The sequence below is a fragment of the Sinocyclocheilus rhinocerous genome, unplaced genomic scaffold, assembly GCF_001515625.1.
Source record: "Sinocyclocheilus rhinocerous isolate Xijiao unplaced genomic scaffold, SAMN03320098_v1.1 scaffold126, whole genome shotgun sequence".
Lineage (NCBI taxonomy): Eukaryota > Metazoa > Chordata > Actinopteri > Cypriniformes > Cyprinidae > Sinocyclocheilus > Sinocyclocheilus rhinocerous.
The window spans coordinates 77,996-99,735 of record NW_015662929.1 but is presented as its reverse complement, the minus strand read 5'-3'; the positions used below and the strand labels follow the sequence as shown (position 1 = coordinate 99,735).

Here is a 21,740-nt window from a genome sequence, read left to right as displayed (position 1 = left end):
ATGGGGACAGGAGACTTGTCAGTCAATAAATGGGAAAACAAAGTAACTGGCGTTACAAAGTAACTCAGACATTTTCTTGTAAATTAAAAAAGTAATGCGTTACTTTACTAATTACTTGAAAAAAGTAATCTGATTACGTAACTCGCGTTACTTGTAATGTGTTACCTCCAACACTGTTGACTGTTCATTTTAATGAACCTATGTAAAAAAATAAATAAATAAAAAAGATTCACTGAAGTCTTTTTAGTCATTCCCCAGAAAGGCCCCATATTGCGTCTTTTGTATAGTTAAATAAGTAGTGGGTTAAATATTACCGTTATTACTCTTTTTAGTTATGTAAATTAGGCTGTTGTAACCTAATCAAAGTTATTGACTTAATAAATATGCAAATAAGAATGTTATTTGAGGTTAACAAACCCAAGGGTTTAGCTGACACTGGGTTCAAAGTTTACAGTGTGAAAAGCCCTTTTTAGGTTAATTTGTATTATCTGTATAAAGCAAAGAATATATGATTATTAGCATTACAGTGGATTTATGGTTATACTGTAAGATAATAAAGGTTGCCACTGTTTTCATATGTACAGTATAAAGGCGTCAGAGCGCTGCTGCATGCTGGTTTGGTCACACAGCGCACACAACGCCTCTGTACTCCCGATTTCTCCCAATATGGGGACAGGAGCCTTGTCAGTCAATAAATGGGAAAGCAAAGTAACTGGCGTTACAGTATAAAGGCGTCAGAGCGCTGCTGCATGCTGGTTTGGCTGATCGCTATATGTGTATGTGTGAAAACAGCACAGATGTGAGGAATATTTGAGGTTGTTACTCCTCAGGGATAGAAAGAGTGAGAGAGTTCAGCTGTTCATTGATCACACAGTCCTGAGGCTACAGAGACGCAAGATCAAACACATCCACTAACCTCTGAGAGGAAGACAGAGGGTTTGTGTGTGTGTGTATTAAAGGGATAGTCCACAAAAAAAAATAAAATTCTGTCATTATTCACTCACCCTTTTGCCATCCCAGATGTATATGGCGTTCTTTCTTCAGATGAACACAAGGATTAAAAAAAAAGAAGATAATTAAAAAAAAAAAAACAATCATATCAGTCCATATACAATGCAAGTGAACGGGCGCCATTATTAAATTAACTGGGGTCATTTATGGTGTTATGTTAGATTAATTAAAAAAAAAAAAAACAATCATATCAGTCCATATACAATGCAAGTGAACGGGCGCCCAAATGTTGATACTCCAAAAAGTGCACAGCCATCATAACAGTAATCCAAACAACCACAGTGGATGAATCAATGTCTTCTGAAGTCAAATAAGCATTTAAGCGTGTTGTGAAGCTCGCAATGCCCTTAACATAAACTCCTGAACGTGTGTACAACAGTTGATCAGAAGTGATGGTTTATAGTTAAAAAGGTTTTTCTTTTTCTTTTCTTTTTTCGGCTATTGCTTTGCTTTAGAAGACATTTATTCATCCACTGGGGTTGTATGGATTACTGTCATGATGGCTGTATGTGCTTTTTGGACCATCAACATTTGGGCACCCATTGACACAAATGGATGTTTTTTTTTTCTTCTAAAAATAGTTGTTTTTGTTTTTCTGAAGGAAGAAAGTCATAAACATCTGGGATGGCATGAGGGTGATTAAATGGTGAGAATTTTCATTTTTGTGTAAAGTATCTCTTAAAGGCTGGGGATCTTCTCACAATTCAATTTGGATCCCACAATTTCAAAATGATTGGCAACACATCTCAGTTTTTCAGCAACAGAATAACTGTTATAACCATTATAAGAAATTAACTGGGGTCATTTATGGTGTTATGTTAGATTTAAATATTCGCTTTTTAGCATTAGCTTAAGTCTAAATTTTCAAAAATGGAACGCATATCTAGAAAGGCTTTTATATTATAATAGCTGCTTTTGTTTTTGTTGTAGTTCTTTTTGTCATTCCAGTGATCAATCCTTACTTCACAAGAGCAACTAATACTTTTATAACTGGTCATTGAGGAAGCTTGAGAATGTTCTGGAAAAAGCAAGAGAAAACAATCTATTCCAGCAACTACTACGTTCTTTCAGCATGACCTCATCTAACCTTTCCCAGTGTCCTATATGAAAATATACACTGGGTAAATCTCCCACTGAGATTCATATGTGTTATTTGACCACCACCAGCTCCTAATGCATGCATTTATCTGTCATGCTCATCCTTATTGATTATTGATTAGAGAAAGGGGGATTGTGTTTGTGAAAGCATATGCAATAATGAAAGCTTGGAAAGCGATCCGGACCCCTGCTGGGGGAAGGAGTGAGACGGAGAGTAAGAGAGAGACTGACAGAAAACAAGAGATCACGTACTTCTTTAAGGTTAGTGGGTGACGTCTTCCAGCTAAAGCATGAAGAGAAACTGTGGTGGGAAAGGAAAACTGTACTGAATTGTAGGGAAAACTGAGTGAGAACGGAAACGGAGGGGGAGAGATGGGGAAGGGGATTTCTAAAACTTCTCTAAAACTCCCAAATCCATGGCCAGTAACATTCTGTCCTGATTTATTTGGTCAGTTTCAACCAAAAAGTCCCCTTTACCCCCTCAACCGTGTGGTTTTGTCTTCACATGTGAACATATTCTCTGGTTTACTGTGCATTAATGCTAAGCAAGACTCGAGCCCTGCTTCAAGACCTAGCGAGCTTCCTAGACAGCATTTTGAAGAAATAGTTTAGGGACCAATTCTCACTATTAACTAGTTGCTTATTAGCATGCATATTACTAGTGTATTGGTTGTTTATTAGCACTTATAAAGCACATATTAACGCCTTATAACAGGTTACATTTGAATTAGTATAGCTTAGAAAGTGGCTGCCTATGTTGATACTGGATAGCAAGGCAGCTAACTACATTTTGGAAAGGTTAGATGAGTTAGGCCAGAAATACTTTATACAAACACAGATGCGAGTGTAACCCCTCTGGTTTTACTCGCCTCACTCAAGCGGGATCCTAACCAGCATTTCCGGCGTGGGAGTCGGGCGCGCCTTGAGATCAGGGGAGTGAATTTTATCCACACAGCTGACCTCCCGTTACACTCACGCCCCTAAACCTCACTCCCGTCCGGGTCACGGCACCAATGTAACCCCTCCGATTACACCAGCGCTTGACATTTGCATTTGGTTGGCTTCTTGCAATGCAAGATTGACTTCATGTATCATTGCATTGCAGAATGTGTTGGAACTCAATTCATAACCAATTGCAAGTATGTGCGCTGACCTAGCTGCATTCGCGTACTTGCATTAAATGTTTAGTTCACCCAAATATTTTATCATGATTTACTCACCCTCATGCCGTTCCAAACCCATAAGACTTCTGTTCATCTTTGGAACACGAATAACGATTTTTTAATATTCGCTCATCATTTATGCCCATTCATTGAAAGTCCACACAACCACAGTTTGGACACTTCAAAAAGTACATTAATCCATATGAACAAAGCTGTTTAATCCAAGCGTTATGGTAAACATGGAACGTCAAACATGCTTGTGTCATTTGTGAACAGATGAACAGAAGTCGAACAGTATTGGAACGACATGAGGGTGAGTAAAGGATGACAGAATTTAAATTTTGGGTGAACTATCCCTTTATGTTTCTGGCCTTAGTATGTTTGGAGTGTTTAGACTTCGCCACCCTTCTCTTCAGAGACATTCCTCTTGCATGTGAGACATTTTAAATGCAAATGTCTGTCTACAGTCGCACTGAGTAACACAGGCAAATTCTCTCTTTCAGTCGATCCCCAGCCGCAGGATTCCCTGCCGAGCCAGTGCTGCGTCCGGTTCCTTTTTCGCCAGGGACAACACAGCCAACTTCCTGTCATGGTGTCGAGAGGTGGGCGTGGACGACACCTGTCTGTTTGAATCAGATGGGCTTGGTGAGTCTTTTAAACAAATCCAGCTCTGACACAGCAACAAAGAGTTATGAGTAAACAGTCGTTGTCTTTTACTCACATGAAATCATCCGTTGCTCAGTGAGAGGACTTAAATCCTGATTTATTGCAACAACTGCAGTTCTGTATTTTTAGAGTAAATGCAGTGAGAGAGCGTGTTGGACCTGCACCAATCATCAGATACAAAAACACAACAGATTTTATAATTTAAAATTAAATTAATTTAGGCCCTTTAGGAGAGACTGCATCCAAATCAGCTCGAAAAGGTGGATTATGCTGCAGTTCATGTGGATTTGGACAGATGTGATTTTTAGGTGAATGTAATTCATTCACTTGTTTTCTCAGTGAATTGATTACAAATCGTGCCGATGCATATTCATTGATCTTGAAACATGGATTTTTGAATTGTGAATTGCTTGTTTTGAAAGTGGCTGCCTATGTTGATACTGGATAGCAAGGCAGCTAACTACATTTTGGAAAGATTAGATGAGTTAGGCCAGAAATACTTTATACAAACACAGATGCGAGTGTAACCCCTTCAAGAATTGACCTTGAATCAAGAATTGGTTTAAAATGCTAAAACCAATGAATTGCAGTTCGGTAAAGTATCATTCAATATTTTAAAATGTTTAAACATTAAATTACTTGTATGTGCAAATTATTGGAGACATTGTGTGATTATTTACATAATCCTATTAATGCATAAAGGATTGTATTAATATAATGAATTGAATAAATTTGCTGTCTACCCAAAGATTCACATCCTTAGTAAAATGTGTGTTCATGAAATGGTAAAAATATTTTTTTTCTCTAATAAAGTGTTATTAAAAGTTAGTGCACTCTGATAGTAACAAATCAACATGGAAAGTGACAAGCATGCATAGGCTGAAATATGAGACATGAAAAGAAAAAAGTTTTTTTAGTGTTTTTTTTTTTATAAATTATGCAAAAAGTGTAAAAAATATTTGTTTGCATTTCAGATTCACAAAATGATGCTTTGACATTGTCTGCCTTTTTTTTTTTTTCAAATTGTTTAAAATGTTTGAGATCAGAAATGTGGAATTGATATTACAGTATTATTGATATTGATATTATAGTGGAAATAATAAAAATTTGTTAGCCGAAAATTAAGAACAAAAGCAAGGTAGACATTGTTCATAGACATATTAAATAAGTGAGTGTGAAAAGTGAGTTTTTAAATTTTCTAAAATTCCATTTGGCCAAAAACACATTCATTTGAAGGATATTTATGGAAAGTCACATGACTTCTAATGCTTCTAATATGTTTGGATGACGATTAGTTTGTTTTGCTGTACATAAAACTCCATTATGCAAAAATATATTGAAACTTGAGAGGATGATTGACTGAAATTGGAAAGGGTCAGTTACAAATGGAGAAATGTGTCTCTGGCTGGAACAAAAATTAAAAAAATAAAATAAAATTGTATATAAATATAAAATAATATTTAAATTATATACATTTTTCTTTCCCTGCATTTCTCAGAATTGTGGTATTCTAGACACTAACTATGATGGTGAGAGTAAGTCTTCTCCTGTGTAAAGCTGTAAACAGCTGTATGATCTGTATGAGGGCCAGACATCTCTCTGTCATGTGTCAGAATCAGGAATACAAACAGCGAAGGCTCCAGGTAGATTGTTGCGCAGCTCCTGCTTCTTTATGCTGTGCTTTCAACACATGTCCAAGACAGCTGGAGAGAATAACAAGTCTGCTTAAACAACAGAAAGAACGAGAGAGAAAGACGAGATCGGGTCGTCTAGGGAGTACAGCAGGGCAGCACAACTGAGTTTTCTGAATGCAGAAAGAATAGTTTCTCTCCCTCTGGAGTTACACACAATAGAAAGTGCATGTGAGTGTGTTTTTAGTTGTGGTGAAATGTGTTGTATGTAGACGTATCTGTGAGAAACTCAAGCCAGAAAAGCTGCTCTAACATCACTTTCATTTGAATATTCAGAAAAATCTGCTTGGACGCCCATGAGATTTGAAATGCAAACCAGTGCAAGAAGAGATTCATCAAGCGTGTGGTGTGTTGTGCTGTAAATCTGTTCTACACACCAAAAAACTGGTTAATCATCATATTAGCACGTCTGTATGGTGTGTAAAGGGTGTTAAAAGATGTGTGGCTGACTCTTAACTTTTATAAAGAATATCTCTTTGGATTTGAGACTTTAGTCTTTGCAACTTTACAGATCTTCTTTATGCGCCAAGAGCTTGTAACACTCCAAAGAGAAAGGAAAAATTGAAATCGCATCATATGACCCCTTTAACCAAATTTTTACTGAAAAGAAAAATAATCACCTTTGAAAGAGAATCTTTATTCATTTTTCTTCATTTTCCCTCTTTAGAAATAGCTAAATGAACACATGGATGCGTTATGCTCAGGTGGGATGTTCTGAGGTTTGATGTGGAGATGCTAGATTTCATGCATGTTGTGTTGTGTTGCCATCACTCAACTCCCTGTTGAAAGAAACCCCAAAACAGCATATGCAGGTTAGGTATGTTTTGAAGCATGGCAGCTGGTTTAAGCTAGCCATGAGCTGATCATACAGTGTGCTGGTCCTAAGCTGGTTGAGCAACTAGCTCCTGCTCAGGACCAGCTTAAACCAGCTCAAAACTAACCATACCTAACCTGCATATGCTGGTTTTTTCAACAGGGCTCCACTGGATCATGGGAAATGTAGTTTGTATGCTCCACAATGCCATATGAAAAGCATGTGTTGTTCAGTCACTGTTTGCTGAGAACATTAGCTGTCAGTGAATTACTCTTTCATCATCTCTGTGTCATTCTGCAGTCTCTTGGGTTCATCATTCAACCACATTGATGTTTTTCTGTAGTTCTTCGATTGATACAGTAGCTGTGTTTTGTCTAATGGTTTTTTGCATTTATGTTCTTCTAGTTTTACACAAACAGCCAAGAGAGGTTTGTCTATGTCTGCTGGAGCTGGGAAGAATAGCATCCAGGTAAATTTTAGTCAAGTTTATGTACAGTATATAGTTCTTTTCACAATATATATTGTTGTAAAGCAGCTTCACAGTAAATGGCTTGTTTCGATGTTACAATCAGGAAGTATTCTGTTATCTGTTAAGTATTGTCCATACATAGTCCTACATAGGTCTGTTTTAATAGTGAGACATTTTTATTTGTTTATTTTAAATCAGCATTTTGTTGTACATATAAACACAATGTAAAGTGTGAATGGTCACTGTTGTGTCAGATATAAGGTCGAGCCACCTGGACTTATAAAGCTGGAGAAAGAGATCGAACAGGAAGAGAAGACACCTGAACCTCCGCTCTCACCCGTACCTCCCACTTCCAATTCTCAATCTCCATCTGCTTCTCCATCCGTCTCTCCATTCAACAAGACCAACTCCAGCAAAAAAAGCACCGGCAAGCTACTGGATGAGGCTGTGAGAAACATTTCCTTTCTCACATATCACTCTTGTCATCTGTAACACACTAACTTTTAGACTGACAGATGTTTATTTGCTCTATAATGAGAATTTAACGATTTCTGTCATTTTACACGCAACGCGTTCCAGGTGAAGCACATTTCTGAAGATCCACCCTGTAAGTGCCCAAATAAGTTCTGCATAGAGCGTCAATCACAGGGCCGTTACCGTGTTGGAGAGAAAATGCTTTTCATCAGAGTAAGTATAAAACACATAACAAACTGTAGTCAGGCTAGATGCCATATTTACACATCAGGCTCATTGGAAATACATAACTCTGCCTTCATGTCTGAAAAAAGGTTCCTCTACATACATTTCATATCCATACATTTCCTCTACATACCTTTTATCTCATGTTTGCTTTTCTCGCTCTATCGGTTAGGTTTAAGGTAGAGTTTAGTGTAGGTGGTAAACTAATTTCAAATGCAATAGAGCGTTAACCTTTTAGTGCCACTTACCGGACATTTCATTTCCATCTACCATGATACATACAACGACCAGTGTAATAAAACTGTGTTTAACTCTATGACTGTTTTGGACAAAACTGAACACAATATTTAGCGCCAGTCACTGGATTTTTAAACTGCCATGAAACTACAAGCAACACAATATCATTTTGTAACTGTACCCACAGGAATTTTTTTTTTTCACGACACTGGGCTGTTTAATAAACCTTCATCTGCAATGGAGAAAAAAAAAAAGATATTGCTTATAGTTCTTTTTGTGGATGTGTCACCTTAATGGACACAGTATATGCAACAATGTCAAATTTGGCCAAAGAATGAATTTTATAGTGCTGACACAGTCCTACAGTCATTTTTAATGCAACATCCTTTAAATGGAAACTTCGTGACTCATCTGAAACATTCTTCATAGGCAACAAATCTGCACACCACAAAAACAGCATCCCTAACAAGTGATTCCAATAAAGTAAAATGCAGTGCTGCCTTATAATTTTGCCAAAAGAAGACATGAGAAGAACCACAATGCTGCTTACTTTGCTTACTTTGTGTCAGGAAGCACCTAGGATCCCTTAACATTATTTCTAGATAGGCAGGTGAAAATGCATTACCTGCTGTGTGATCACTTTCATTATTCTGTTAAATGGCGTTATGGCATCCCATAACAGCACAGACTCCACTAACTGACAAAGACTGATTAGTGAGATGGGCCTGGTCACCATGGAAACCTGTTACTTGGCAACACACGACTAAAAGATGCTTTAGATCTGAGTTATCTGTGTGCTCGGTTGTGTTTTATTACCCTGAGCTGTGCAGTAATACACTGATGACTGCTCTCATGAGTGATGCCATCACTCCCATCATTCATAGCTCATTAGAAAGAGTGTTTAATGAGTGTTCGCACTCAATAAATAAGAGATGAAGAATTGTGGCCAAGTCTTAGAAAAATCGAGTTGGCTGGTAAATGCTTAGTGAAATGTTGATGGCACAATTTTAAGAGTTTTGGATTTATTTTTATTTTTTTAAGATAGAAATTAAAATTTAATTCTAATATCTATTATAACAGCTGACCTCAATATGTTTTTGGATAACGGTGTGCTGGTGTCTTCAGTAAGCAAGCTTAACTAGAGACAAAAAAGCACTACAGAAGGAAAATGAATGGAAAAATCACAACACTCTATGGCGGCTGTAAAGAAAACAATTCCCACACTAAACCAATTGCTGTATGTTAACTAGACCAACTTGAAAAAAAAAAAACTATTGCATTGACGGCATGTGAATGTTCGTGTCGGTCTGAAAAGTTGCATTAAAGGAATAGTTTACTCAAAAATTTAAATTTGCTGAATATACTCACCCTCAACCCATCTTAGATGTACTGTAGATGAGTTCGTTTCTTCATCTGAACATATTTGAAAAAAATAGCATTACGTCCCTTGCTTACCAATGAAGTGAATGGGTGCCGTCAGAATGACAGTCCAAACAGCTGGTAAAATCATCACAATAATCCACAACACTACTCCAGTTGATCAATTAATATCTTTGAAGTTAAGTGAATAGCTGTTTTAAAAGTGAAAAGTTTAAACTATCATCTGAACATATTTGAAAAAAATAGCATTACGTCCCTTGCTTACCAATGAAGTGAATGGGTGCCGTCAGAATGACAGTCCAAACAGCTGGTAAAATCATCACAATAATCCACAACACTACTCCAGTTGATCAATTAATATCTTTGAAGTTAAGTGAATAGCTGTTTTAAAAGTGAAAAGCTGTTTTAAACTATCACTTCTGGCCTCTCACATCAAAATCCACCCACATATTTGTTTAGAGCTGTTTTGGCTTGTAAACTGTGTTTGATCTGTGTATATTTCTCTCCTGATTCAGACCAGACCACTTTTTCACTGGGGGAAGCAATATTATGGATAGAGGACTCTTATATTTTAACTGAAAGCAACTGTTTGAAGTTAAAAACATCTTAATGATGGATTTGTTTCTTACAAACATGCAGATTTTCACTTCACAAGACATTAACTGATGGACTGGAGTGGTGTGGATTACTTGTGGATTATTGTGATGTTTTTATCAGCTGTTTGGACTCTCATTCTGACGGCACCCATTCACTGCAAAGGATCCATTGGTGAGACACTGATGCAATGCTACATTTCTCCAAATCTGATGAAGAAACAAACTCATCTACATCTTGGATGGCCTGAGTAAATTAGTGAGTACATTTTCAGCAAATTTTAATGTTTTTGGCTGAACTATTCCTTTAATAGTTTTTCATTCAAATTAAAATGGTAACACTTATTTTAATGTGAAGTAGTTACACTTTACATGTACTTACAATAGTAATAACAGTATAATAAATGATTGCAAGCAACTAACCATAAACCAAACCTGTAAACTGTAATCTTAAGCCTATAGTAAGTATATTAAGTTAATTAAGTTGTATTGCTCAGTACTGATTTGTGTAACACTGTAACAGTCACCTTTAAAGGGGTTATATGATGCGATTTAAATTTTTCCTTTCCTTACAAGCTCTTGGTGGATAAAGAAGATCTGTAAAGTTGCAAAGACTAAAGTCTCAAATCCAAAGAGATATTCTTTATAAAAGTTAAGAGTCAACCACGTCTACCTAAAACGGCTCGTTCTAACACGCCCCCACATGTCTACGTCACGATGTGGGAAGATTTGCATAACGCCGTCCAAATGTTCACGCAAAGAAAGAAGGCGTAACTTTATTGTTGTTGCCATGTTGCGAAGACGCTGTGTTTCGTTGCAAAATACTTTGTTACAATACTTCGTTTGGTCTTCCAAAAGAGGACATTTTCAGACCGATGAGCTTTGTAAAAATCGACGCGTTTCAGAAAGGCGGGGCATAGAGGAGAAACAATAATGTACAGTATGTGGAAAATAATGCTTTTTTTGAACCTTAAACCGCACAAACACATTTCATTACACCAAATACACAAAATAATGTTCTTTTTAGCAGCATCTTATGACCCCTTTAAAAAGTGTAAATATTAAAATGTTTTTACCTTTGTCCCAGACTTTCATTTTAAAAATGAGAAAATTAAGATTATCAATTTTATTATTATTACTAAGAAAATGGCAATAAACATATATATAATAAACATCTAAATTGATTTTTTTTCTTGGTTACCAAGGATATGACACTGGGAGTTAAGAGCTTGCTTGTAATGAAACTTGAATCTCAGGATGTTTGGAACTTGGAATTTTATAAAAAAAAATGTTTAAAATGTTTTCATTTTTAATGCTGATTGTAGATGACATTTGAAATGACAAAATGACAGAATTGTCCTGTTATGCATTTATGTCCACCGTTAGACATTCATAGCAGACAAATTAAATATGATCTCTATTTTGCTCTCTCTCCATGAACTCAGTAATTTGATTCAATCAACTTTTATGGCCTCATAATTACACAAATATCATTCCTTTTTTTTTTCAAGTTTAGATGTCAGAGCTTGGCTTTCATTTAAAACACTGACTGCAGCGATTCATCATGTTAAGCCACTGCAGTTGATATTAATTCAGTCGCCTGTGGAGAATCCCATTAGTCAGTGCTGGTTTTAATTGCTCTCTTGCTGAGAAATGAAGCATGCTGCATCACTGCTGCCCCCTATAGAGGGAAACTTACACATTTCACTGTTTCTGCACCACACTGCATGTCACATTCAAAAAACTCCTTACAAAAAAACAAAACGCGGTATACCAACAAACCGTGCAATTTAACAGTCAGGAGAGAAAATTACAGTTTTTTACGATTGCTTAAGCACAATTTTGAAAACAGGGCCCGGTTTGTCAAAACACTACACACAATTAACACAACCCTACACCAAAGTAGCACAACACTTCAGATCATTTGCAAAATGGAACACTTTTGTCAAAACTATACACAAATTTATAAAAACAATTTGTGCACGTTCTCCTCCTGCTTCAGGTCTTCCTCGGCCTCTGCCTCTTTCTCCTCCTCTGTGTACTCCTCCTCTCCTCCTCACTCTTCTTCTGACTCCTTCCATTTTGGTTGAAGGCAGGTGAACCTACCTGCTGCATTTTTATATTGCTTAAACCTGATTGGTGTGTCTACAATTTAGCAATCATGTGTTTGTGCACCTGATGGCTGTGTTTAACAGATTGGCTCATAGGTGTGGTAATTTGACAGTTAGTGCTTTGGAATTGCAAGGAAGTGACATCATGATATACTTCTGTGTCTGATGTATACAAGTGTGTTTAGTGTTTTGCAAATCACTGTGTGTAATGTTTTGCAAATAGTGTGAAGCTGACAATGTGCTTACAGTTGTGCAAATCTAGCCTTGTGTTTTGCTCCTTGAGTGTAAGGTTTTGCTAATTGTTGGAAAAGTTTAATTTTAGTGTGTAAGCAATCGTAAAAAACTGTAAATGGACTTATCTTTTTAAATCAAATTAGGCAGATGTCAACATGGGCAAGTTACATGACACCCTCATTCTCAAAAAACAATGAACAAAACTACACAAAGTAAAGATATCAGACCACGTTAAATACAGGGTGTGCCAACCGCATATATGTTTTGTGTATTATTGCCTGCTGAGAGGATGAAAAATTCAAGAGACATTGATATTCAACAGACCAAACACTCAAACTCAGTCACGCTTCTGCTGTTCAAGCAGTTCTGGGTAATATTAATAAATAATGTTTGGTTTAAAAGACATTTTTGTTGACTTTCGAAAGATCATTTTGGCACTGTTTGGTTGCCTCTTTATGTGTAAAATCTGGGCCTTGAAGGAAACCAGTAGAGAATCACAGCCGTAGTGTATCAACGATACCATTATTAAACCATGGTACATGCGTTTACATGTAATTGGTTACAAAATGTTTATTTAAATAAACACAGAGGTCCTGTTTTTCCTCTCTATCCATCTCATGACTTAAATTGCTAAAATCCTTTTCTTAGCGTATTTTTTGACAGAACGAATCCAACTGCCTTAAAACGTGTTGCCCAGCAACCAAGGCCAGGTTAAGCAAATCTGCTTTCTCTCTGAAATAAGCGAATGAATTTGTCTCAAGGACACATTCCTTTTGTGTTGGTCTTTGAAAGACCTTCCTGTCGAAATACCCATCAGATTCCCCAGATGGTTTACTATAGAGAAAGCCGTGTTTTCATCCAGTTCTCATTTAAATACACTGCATGCTTCAGTTTGTGTCGTTTAACCTGCTGAACTTTGGTGCTCCTGAAAGAAATTGATTGTGTGTGTGTGTTCCCTATTAAGGGACTTTTTTGTGATAACCTTCAACATCACAGACCTGAGCTGCTTTATAAGTGTGTCTGCGGTGTGTTTATATAGGGGTCCTGTGGTGACTTGTAGAGTCTGATTGCTGATATATTTGTGGCTCTAGTGCCTGAGGGCCACACAAATGCCCATCTGGAGAGGCTGACCTGTGAATGTCCCTCTGTCAGCCTGCTAAGAGCCTTATGAATCTTTAATATCATTCCCCCGAAGGGTTAATATGAGCTGCAGCTCACAGTATGCGATTTTTCTGTTGTTGTTTATTGTTTAGTGTTTATTCATTTTTCCTGTCCTCACAGATCTGTTTTTGAGCGTGTGTCTGGAGGCTACGGCTTGTTCAGCTCTTTATCCCACAGGAGAAGGTTTCAGTGTGTTATCACATTGACATTTCTCACCCTTTATGAAAGACTGTTTAGCAGCATGTGTGTTCAAGGCTGCAGAGACGGAGGCTTTAATAGAGGGATGAATCACAGCAGAATTACTCCAGTGCCAATTTTTATTGGGACTGTGATGAACTATTATTATGTGATGTGGGGGTGGGGGGGCTCTCTGTGTGCCTTTAAATAGAAAAAAATTTAAATTCCAATTTTATTTGTGCATTAAAATTGTGTTGTAAATATGAATCCAAACCAAAGATTCAACATTAAACTCACTAAGAAATGTCAGGCTCATATTTCACCTCAAAATGTTTTGTATAAAGAAACTTAATCCTATTTTAGGGCGATTATTTATTTATTTTTTTACATTACAGTATGCTACTGAAAATGGGGTATTGAATATTGATTAATAGTCAATATGCATATGCATACATATTTTCTTCATGCAAATATAATTTATTAGTTGTTTTACGTTTTTTTCCCCATTTAGATTGAAAGCAAAATAGGTCTCATCATCCTCAAATTTCCTCATACACACACGCATCTCAATGTGATTATGGGTTAGTAAGATATTTAATACTAAGCTTCATACTACACTCTTAGGTTTTCATGGAGATGCCATAAAAGAACCATTTAACAGCTGCTAAAAAAGAGCCAGTGGCCTAAAATCTGTTTTATTCTGCATTAAGCAAGGGGCCCCATCACGATGACCAGCTATGGCATGTAATTGTTAATAAACAAAAAACGGGAAGACAAATGAGAGCCAATGCTCATGCGCTAATATTAAGGAAAACGTCACTCTTGCTTGTGTGATATTACTTAAGTATATCATATCTTATAAATATATATATATAAAAAAAAAAAACATACAGGGATATTTTTTACTTTCATACCTTGAATTATATGAGACAATAAATGGCGATTGTTTATTGTATCCGGACAATAAATATCGCACACCCCTAACTGGACGTTCTGGTTTTCAGTCAAATCTTGCCATTTTGTCCAGTATGCATCAGATGGTCAGTGAACAGACTATGGTGGTCCATGAATACACCATCTGAAACTAGTAAAACATTAACAAAATAATTGCTTAGAGCAACTTAAAAAAAAAAGGCTTATTTCCTGTATAAATGTGAATAATTCTTTCGGTGTAGAAACCATCTTGATCGGATAATCTGAGGTAATAATAGATGTTGGGATAAGGCAGTGGACTCCTGAATTTAGACCTCTGGGGAATGTAGGCACATGAAAAAATAATTTACAGGAAATACAGCCTCTCTTCTCAGCGACTCGCACAGCTCTCTGCCTAGAGTTAGCTCCACAGTGGGAACCACAGGTGACAGATAGCTAATAAAAGGGTGTGATTATGGTGCTGGAGCTGTTAAAGGAGTTTGATGGCAGAGGCTTTTTTTTTTTTTTTGCCAAATGTGCTTTCACGAATGCCAGAATTAGGCCTGAAACACTCTTTGCAGACGCAAATGCTTAGCCAATTCATTACAAGCGCACAGTCTTACTAGTAAAAAGACTATGCACAGTTCATGTACTTGCATATGTAATCGTTTCCTCTTGGCTCACTTGGTTCACTCTGAGGGGGTTTGAACTGGCAATAGCCAGGGAGTCTGGCGTGCTAACGAGGATGCTAAAGACCGCAGCCAATAGCATGCCTCTGCAGGAGAGTGAGATTTACTGTACCTGCACAGCTATCTTGTACCAGCTGGCCTCTATTACACTCATATCCACCCGGGTCACGGCACCACTGTAATCAGTTCTACACATTCCGGTTTAAGCCCAGTAACTGGCTTCAAAGTTGGATGTGCTTGGAAGTGCATCCCCTAGCATCACTTCTACAAGCCTTGATGCTTACCTGCAGTTATCTCATTCTAGTTGGCCTCCATTACACAAAAAGTATGTTACGTCAGACTTTGTCAACCTATTTGTGACATACAGTTATGCATTAATCCAGATGCAAAGCAGGCAGTCCCAATCATTCATACAGTCTTGCAATCCTGCGGCGCTAACAAACGTCAGTTTTCAAGGGGGTCAAAGAGTTCAAATGCCTGTGGCCTGTCTACATGCATCTCACCTCCTGAGGGTTGCAATCCAACCAGAGATGCTCAAAATCAATCAAAATCAAAATTCACGTACAATAAATGTCTATCTGTCTTTTTCTGTCTCTCTAGATGCTGCATAATAAACATGTGATGGTGCGAGTTGGCGGAGGCTGGGAGACGTTCGAGAGCTACTTGCTGAAGCATGACCCGTGTCGCATGCTCCAGATATCTCGTGTAGAAGGCAAGATCTCGCCCATCTCCGGCAAATCTCCCAACATCAAAGACCTCGCGCCCGACAGCTACCTGGTAGTGGCGGCCCACTACAAAAGCAAGAAGTAAAGAAGAAATGTTCTGAATAAAACAATGACTTTCAATGTAACATTGAAGTACAGCTCACTGGCCAGCCATTGTAGATGTCACAAGGACACAAGGACTTCCACTGGCTTTTAGAACTAACAAGTGTTTAAAGAGAAAAATCATGATAGTGTAGATCAGCCAGTTTGTGTATAACAAAGATACAGAGGAACCGGAATCCAGAAACAAGGCTGTTTTCTTGTATACCAGTTTCTTTCATTTCTTTTCTTTTAAGTCTCTTTTTGTTTAACTGGTTAAATATAAATTGCGTAATAACCTAATACATTCAGTCATGTCTATACAGAATGAAATCGCTGGATTAATTTAAGTATTCACTTCTGGTGGCTTTTCTTTTTAGCGCTTCTTATATTAACTGTATTAATGATTTTTTTTAATGGGGTATTATTATGTTCTTAGTATGTAAAATTGAGTTACATAATCAGATTACTTTCTTCAAGTATAACTAGTAAAGTAACTCATTACTTTTAAGTTTACACCGAAATATTTGAGTTGCTTTCTCAAATAAGTTGTTTTCCCATTTATTGGCAGCTCTCCTGTCCCTGTGTTGAGAGAAATTGGGAGTGAGGTGCAGAGGCACTTTCTTCAGCCTGAGGCTTAATAATTTCACGTCTGGTGTGAAAGGGCCTTTACAGTTACCAAAAATATAGCTTTTGGGTTTTTTGTTATTAAAAAAATAAAGAAGCAAGCCCAACCCATGTGACAAAAAGTAACGTAATGCATTACTTTCCCTAAAAAGTAACTAAATAATGCAATATTGTAATGCATTAGTTTTAAAGGTAACTTTCCCCAACACTGTTCATGCCAAACATCAGAATAGGAAGAAATGTGATGGAAATGACTATAATCATGGAATGGTGGTTTGAATATCAGAAACTGCTGATCTCCTGAGAGCATTCAGTGAGCGGCAGCTCTGTAGAAGGTCAAAGGAGAATGACCAGACTGGAAAACTTGGATCGCAACATCAGTGCAAGGCAGAAGAACATGTCTGAATGGACATCAATCGATCTCCTGAAGTCAGCCAAGCACAGGAAACTCTTATCATGAGTTCAGTGTAATCCAGTGGTCTCCACAGACAATAACTCAGTCCAATAGAGCACCTTTGGCATTGGGTGTAATGGCACATTCATAGCAAGAATGTCCAACCAACAAATCTGCATTGACTGCTTGATTTCTAGTTAACAAGTACCAGACTCTCTAAGGACTTTTTCCAGTAATAAAGTGAGCACTGTGCGAGTTATTTGCAGTACAGTATTGCACTGAAGAGGTTTGAGTACCTCAGTTACAAGACAAAAGAGATTTTTCAGTTTTGCAACAAATAGTAACAAATACTTGGCTGTTCAATCAAACACACTCTTTATTTAAGCAATGCCTCCTTGCAGTTGTGGTTCTAAAACAGTTCCTGATCTGAAAGTGTGCCACTGTCCTCTACTGGTAAGCATGAACATTGCAAAACTCTGATGTATTGTATTATTGTTATACAGTGTCTGTATGTTAATAATCCATTCTGAATGAACCCTGGGAAGATATTTCACTTGATAATTTGGTGCAAATCTGTTTCCCTGTCACAAGCATTGAGTGAGTAGCTATAGGCAGAGGTAATAACTCATGAGCATAACATAAAATAAATGCATCAAAGGCAATATGTAGAGTTCACTCAGAGTTCCTAGAGATAAAGTGTATTCCACACTGTTCACTATAGCTCAGGCTGCTACAGTCACTGCTGCACGGCCCAACACATGGATGCTGAGTTTTAATGTGATAAGTTAAGATTTTCTTAACTTAAGACAACCAAAGCCCTTCAGAAAGGGTGAGAAACTAATGTGTCTGAGAAGATAAAGTGATGCACATTCAATTTGGTTCATAAGAACAGCAAGTCATACAATCAACAGGCAGTGAAAGTGCTAACTGACATAATATCCTTCAATATTCTTCATTATTATTATACTTCAAGTCCTGACAAATCGCTAAACACTATGAGCTTACAACCAAAACACACTGGTAACTGATGCATAAATATAAATGGCTAAATATGTATTAAATTATCCAAAATCCAATATAAAACATGCTTTTCAGTTGTATAAATGTGTATTAAAATGACATTCAGTTCTTGATCAATGTCAAAAATAGAAAGGACATTGGTACAAAAGCTGCATGTGTGAAATGATGCATAAACATAAACTGAATAAGTTGTGGGAAAAAAACATTAATTGCTAAAAGCACTATCCCAGAAATCCAATAGCTTGCCCACCTTGGCATTTAAAGGGGTGTGGCCTGAATGCACTCTGGCCAATCAGAAGGCCTGGAGGATTAGAAGTTTTGTGCGGGAGCTTGACAAAAATTCTAGTCTCTATGCAAACTCCCCTTGCTAGTGTACATTTCAAAATAAGAACCGAAAGAACAAGTCAGCGGGAAATGACCAGTGATCTTCTCTTCAGCCTGTGTTAGCCAACCTGCCACTGGAGAGAAAGAGAGAGAAAATAATACAAATAAATACAATCTGGATTTATCATGTGCAATGTAAAAGTAATCATACTGCTCTTCATGAGTTTGAAACAAAGTAGTTTCGCTTTCACAACGAAACACAGCGTCACACACGAGAGTGAGCTAGAGTGAGCGGAGGCCGGTGGTCTTGAGAACGGCGCTTCCGGAGGGCTTGCGGCAACCACATGTCACGACCCACTACAGCGAGAATAAAAGTTACGCCTTCTTTCTTTGCGTGAACATTTGGCCGGCGTTTGGATTTGAGACTTTAGTCTTTGCAACTTTACAGATCTTCTTTATGCACCAAGAGCTTGTAACACTCCAAAGAGAAAGGAAAAATTGAAATCGCATCATGTGACCCCTTTAACATCAAATATCAATGAAAGAAGAAACTTAACCTTTAGAAAATGCTGTCCGGCTCAGAAGGTCAAACCAAATATTATATGAAATATTTTCTATGTATTTTATATGAGGTTTGCAAGTTTGTTACCTGTACCTACATTCAACTCTATCTAATTATATATCATATAAATGTTTGTTCTGTTGGGTGGGTTGTAGGATTGTTTATTATTATTAGTTTTTTAATAGCTATGATATGTTGTTTTAATTAAACCAATAAAATACTTTACATAATAAAATAAGATGTTTTAGTGTTTTTGAAATAAGCCTTCTATGTTCACCGAGGCTACATTTGTTTCATTAAAAAAACAGTAATATTGTGAAATATAATTAAAACTTTAATATTATAGTCTTCAGTGTCTATTATAGTCTTCTAACATGCTGATTTAGTGCTCTATAAACATTTATTATAATCTATATGTTATATATTATATTCTTATTATTATCCATATCTTATATGTTGAAAATAGATGTGCTGCTTAATATTTTTGTGTAAACTGTAATTGTTTTTTTTTCAGGCTTCTTTGATTAATAAAACCTATTTATTTGAAATATTTTGTTAATTTCATACATGCCTGCTGAATAAAAAAAATATTGATTTTAAATTTAAAAAAAAATAACTGACCCAAAATATTTGAACGGTAGTGTATTTTTTTTTTCTGAAGTGCTATTGATTCATGCATCAAAATGGAATCATAACTGCATTTTGTATAATAAAAGAAAGAAAGAAAAAGATAAATTCAAAGGTCATGACCTCTGAAGTGGGACAACTGATACAGACTTTTGATAAAAACCTATTTTCATGCTAGATGGTAGTTTAACATACTCTTAAGTATCTTAATTACATATTAAATATTAAATATTAAATAAATAATAATAATAATAACAGGACACCAATTTGTCCTCTATTTGTGGAAAATGTAAATACTGTATGTACCTTTAGCCCGCCGCCTTCAGAAGGTACAGAGTTCATAGTCTGTTTCTCTGTCTCTTCTTGTTTCTTCTTTTTCCTCTCCAAGGCTTCTGGGTTTTTGATACCTCTGTAGGTGATCTACACACAGATCAGACAAAATACAGCTGCCACACCATACATGTTCCCATATTCAGTGGGAGCAACAGCACATTTCAGAAATGAATCCAAACATTAGTTAACAACTAGTCCAGTGTGTGATATTAATCAGTGCTCACGTGCAGAATCATGCTGCACCGTAGACAAGCTGGAAATGTGAGTACAGAGTGTGCAAAAACTAAAACTCATCGCATCCACACTGAAATATAACTGCCCTGATCAACTAGCCAACATGCTAACATGTCATTACATCATACAGGTGAATCTGACAAAACCTGACATAAATCAAAATAAATATTTTACTAAACAGATTTTCCCAACAAGTTCTCATTGCCATAATGAGTCTGGCCAATTTACTAAAAAAAATCTAATGATTGCAAAACAATAATGATTTTCAATACTATTAAACTCTACAGATGTAATGGGACTCTGTAAATGATAATGACGAAACACTATCATGTTCACCATTACGTTAGCAGAAAAAAGAGCTGTATGGCTACAAGCACTGTGACATTACAGCAGCAGTGAGAATCCAGCTCATTCTGACATCACACAAATGCCTGTCGTGGTGTTTCAGCTGCAGAGTGTCTGTGGACACAGCAGAATGAGGATGTGTACTTACCGTGCCACTTTAGCACCTCTATGCTTTGCCTTAAACCTCTAAGAGACAGTAAAATGGCCCAGCAATCACATGTGTGCAAATTAAAATCACTATTCCATAAATCACTGGTTTAAAAAGGATCTCAAAATGTGAGGATCATTGTTTTGTTGTCCTAATAGAGCAGGAGGAGCCCAGCTGGACCCAGGCCACAGCCATAATGTCATCCCACGGTGGAGCAGACGGATGGAGGAGCCATGGAGGAGGAATGGACACAGACTCCAGGGGGCTGACCAACGGCGGCGGAGCAGGTGGCGGAGGAGCCCGAGGCGGAGCCGGAAGAGTGGAGTCCCGAGGCGACGGAAGGTCGAAGGAAGGTCGTGGCGGGTCGACGCCTGACCAAGGCGGGACGAGGGAGCCCGGTGGAGCTGGTGGATCGACGGGTGACGGTGGAGGTGAGGGAGCTAGGAGCCGAGGTGGAGCTGCTGGGTCTACGGGCGGAGGCGGAGTTCGGGCCTCGGAGGCTGGAGACGGAGGTGAGGGATTCTCCAGCTATGGCGACGCTGGAGGATGGCAGACCCACGGAGCTCACACCGTAATGATGGTGGGCTGAGGGCGAGCAGAGGGGCTGCCAGATGACAGCGGTGAAGGAGGCAGGAGCTGGTGGGAGGCCGGGCATTTGTGAGTCTCCGGGCATTCAGGGCTTAACTCTGGATCAGAAGCCCCCTCTAGGCTGAACCCGGGAAAAGGATGGCGCTCAGGAGGAGCGGACAATTGAGGGCGCTTACGAGGAGCTGGTACTGGAGGGCGCTTTCTAGGCGCGGGCACTGGAGGACGCTCTGGACTGGATTCGGGGACTGGAGCCCTCTCCTCTTCGGTTTGGCACTTTCGCCGCACCATACTCAGCTCACCCTCAGCCGCGGTGCAGGGGGCGGAGCTCCTCTCCGCGCTCACACCGTCCGCGGCTTTCTCCCTCGTGGCGGGCATTGTCGCCGGCTCTCGCACCTGGTCTGACGAGTTGAGCTCTACGTCCGCGGCGATCCTTTGCTCTGCCGCTCGGCTTTGCGCTGGCTCGCTGATCACGGCGGGAATTGGCTCTCCGTCATCGGTGGGCTCGGGCTGATGCTCCGCACCGCAGGGAGATGGTGGGCTGGGCACTGGGTCCGGAGTGGATCTGACGAGATCATCCACGGGGCTGGATGGCGATCCGTTTCTCGCCAGAGTCCACTCCACTAAGGCAGC

General features: G+C 38.2%; 1 protein-coding gene and 1 long non-coding RNA gene across 2 annotated transcripts in view; one reads left to right on the top strand and one right to left on the bottom strand.

Moving 5' to 3' along the window:
* LOC107728426 (growth arrest-specific protein 2-like) overlaps positions 1 to 16,494 on the top strand; it is a 31,794-nt gene extending 15,300 nt beyond the window's left edge. The window contains exons 4-8 of the mRNA XM_016538587.1: positions 3,776 to 3,917; positions 6,849 to 6,912; positions 7,167 to 7,359; positions 7,492 to 7,599; positions 15,706 to 16,494. Of these exons, the coding sequence (XP_016394073.1) occupies positions 3,776 to 3,917; positions 6,849 to 6,912; positions 7,167 to 7,359; positions 7,492 to 7,599; positions 15,706 to 15,915 (717 nt within the window). The 3' untranslated portion in view covers positions 15,916 to 16,494. The remainder of the gene's footprint in view (positions 1 to 3,775; positions 3,918 to 6,848; positions 6,913 to 7,166; positions 7,360 to 7,491; positions 7,600 to 15,705) is intronic.
* Positions 16,495 to 17,280: 786 nt separating this feature from the next.
* On the bottom strand, positions 17,281 to 20,674 carry LOC107728427 (uncharacterized). The gene is made up of 2 exons (XR_001638472.1): positions 19,769 to 20,674; positions 17,281 to 18,407 (listed from the first exon to the last, which is right to left on the bottom strand). It is a non-coding gene; the product is annotated as an uncharacterized LOC107728427 (long non-coding RNA).
* Positions 20,675 to 21,740: the final 1,066 nt, after the last annotated feature.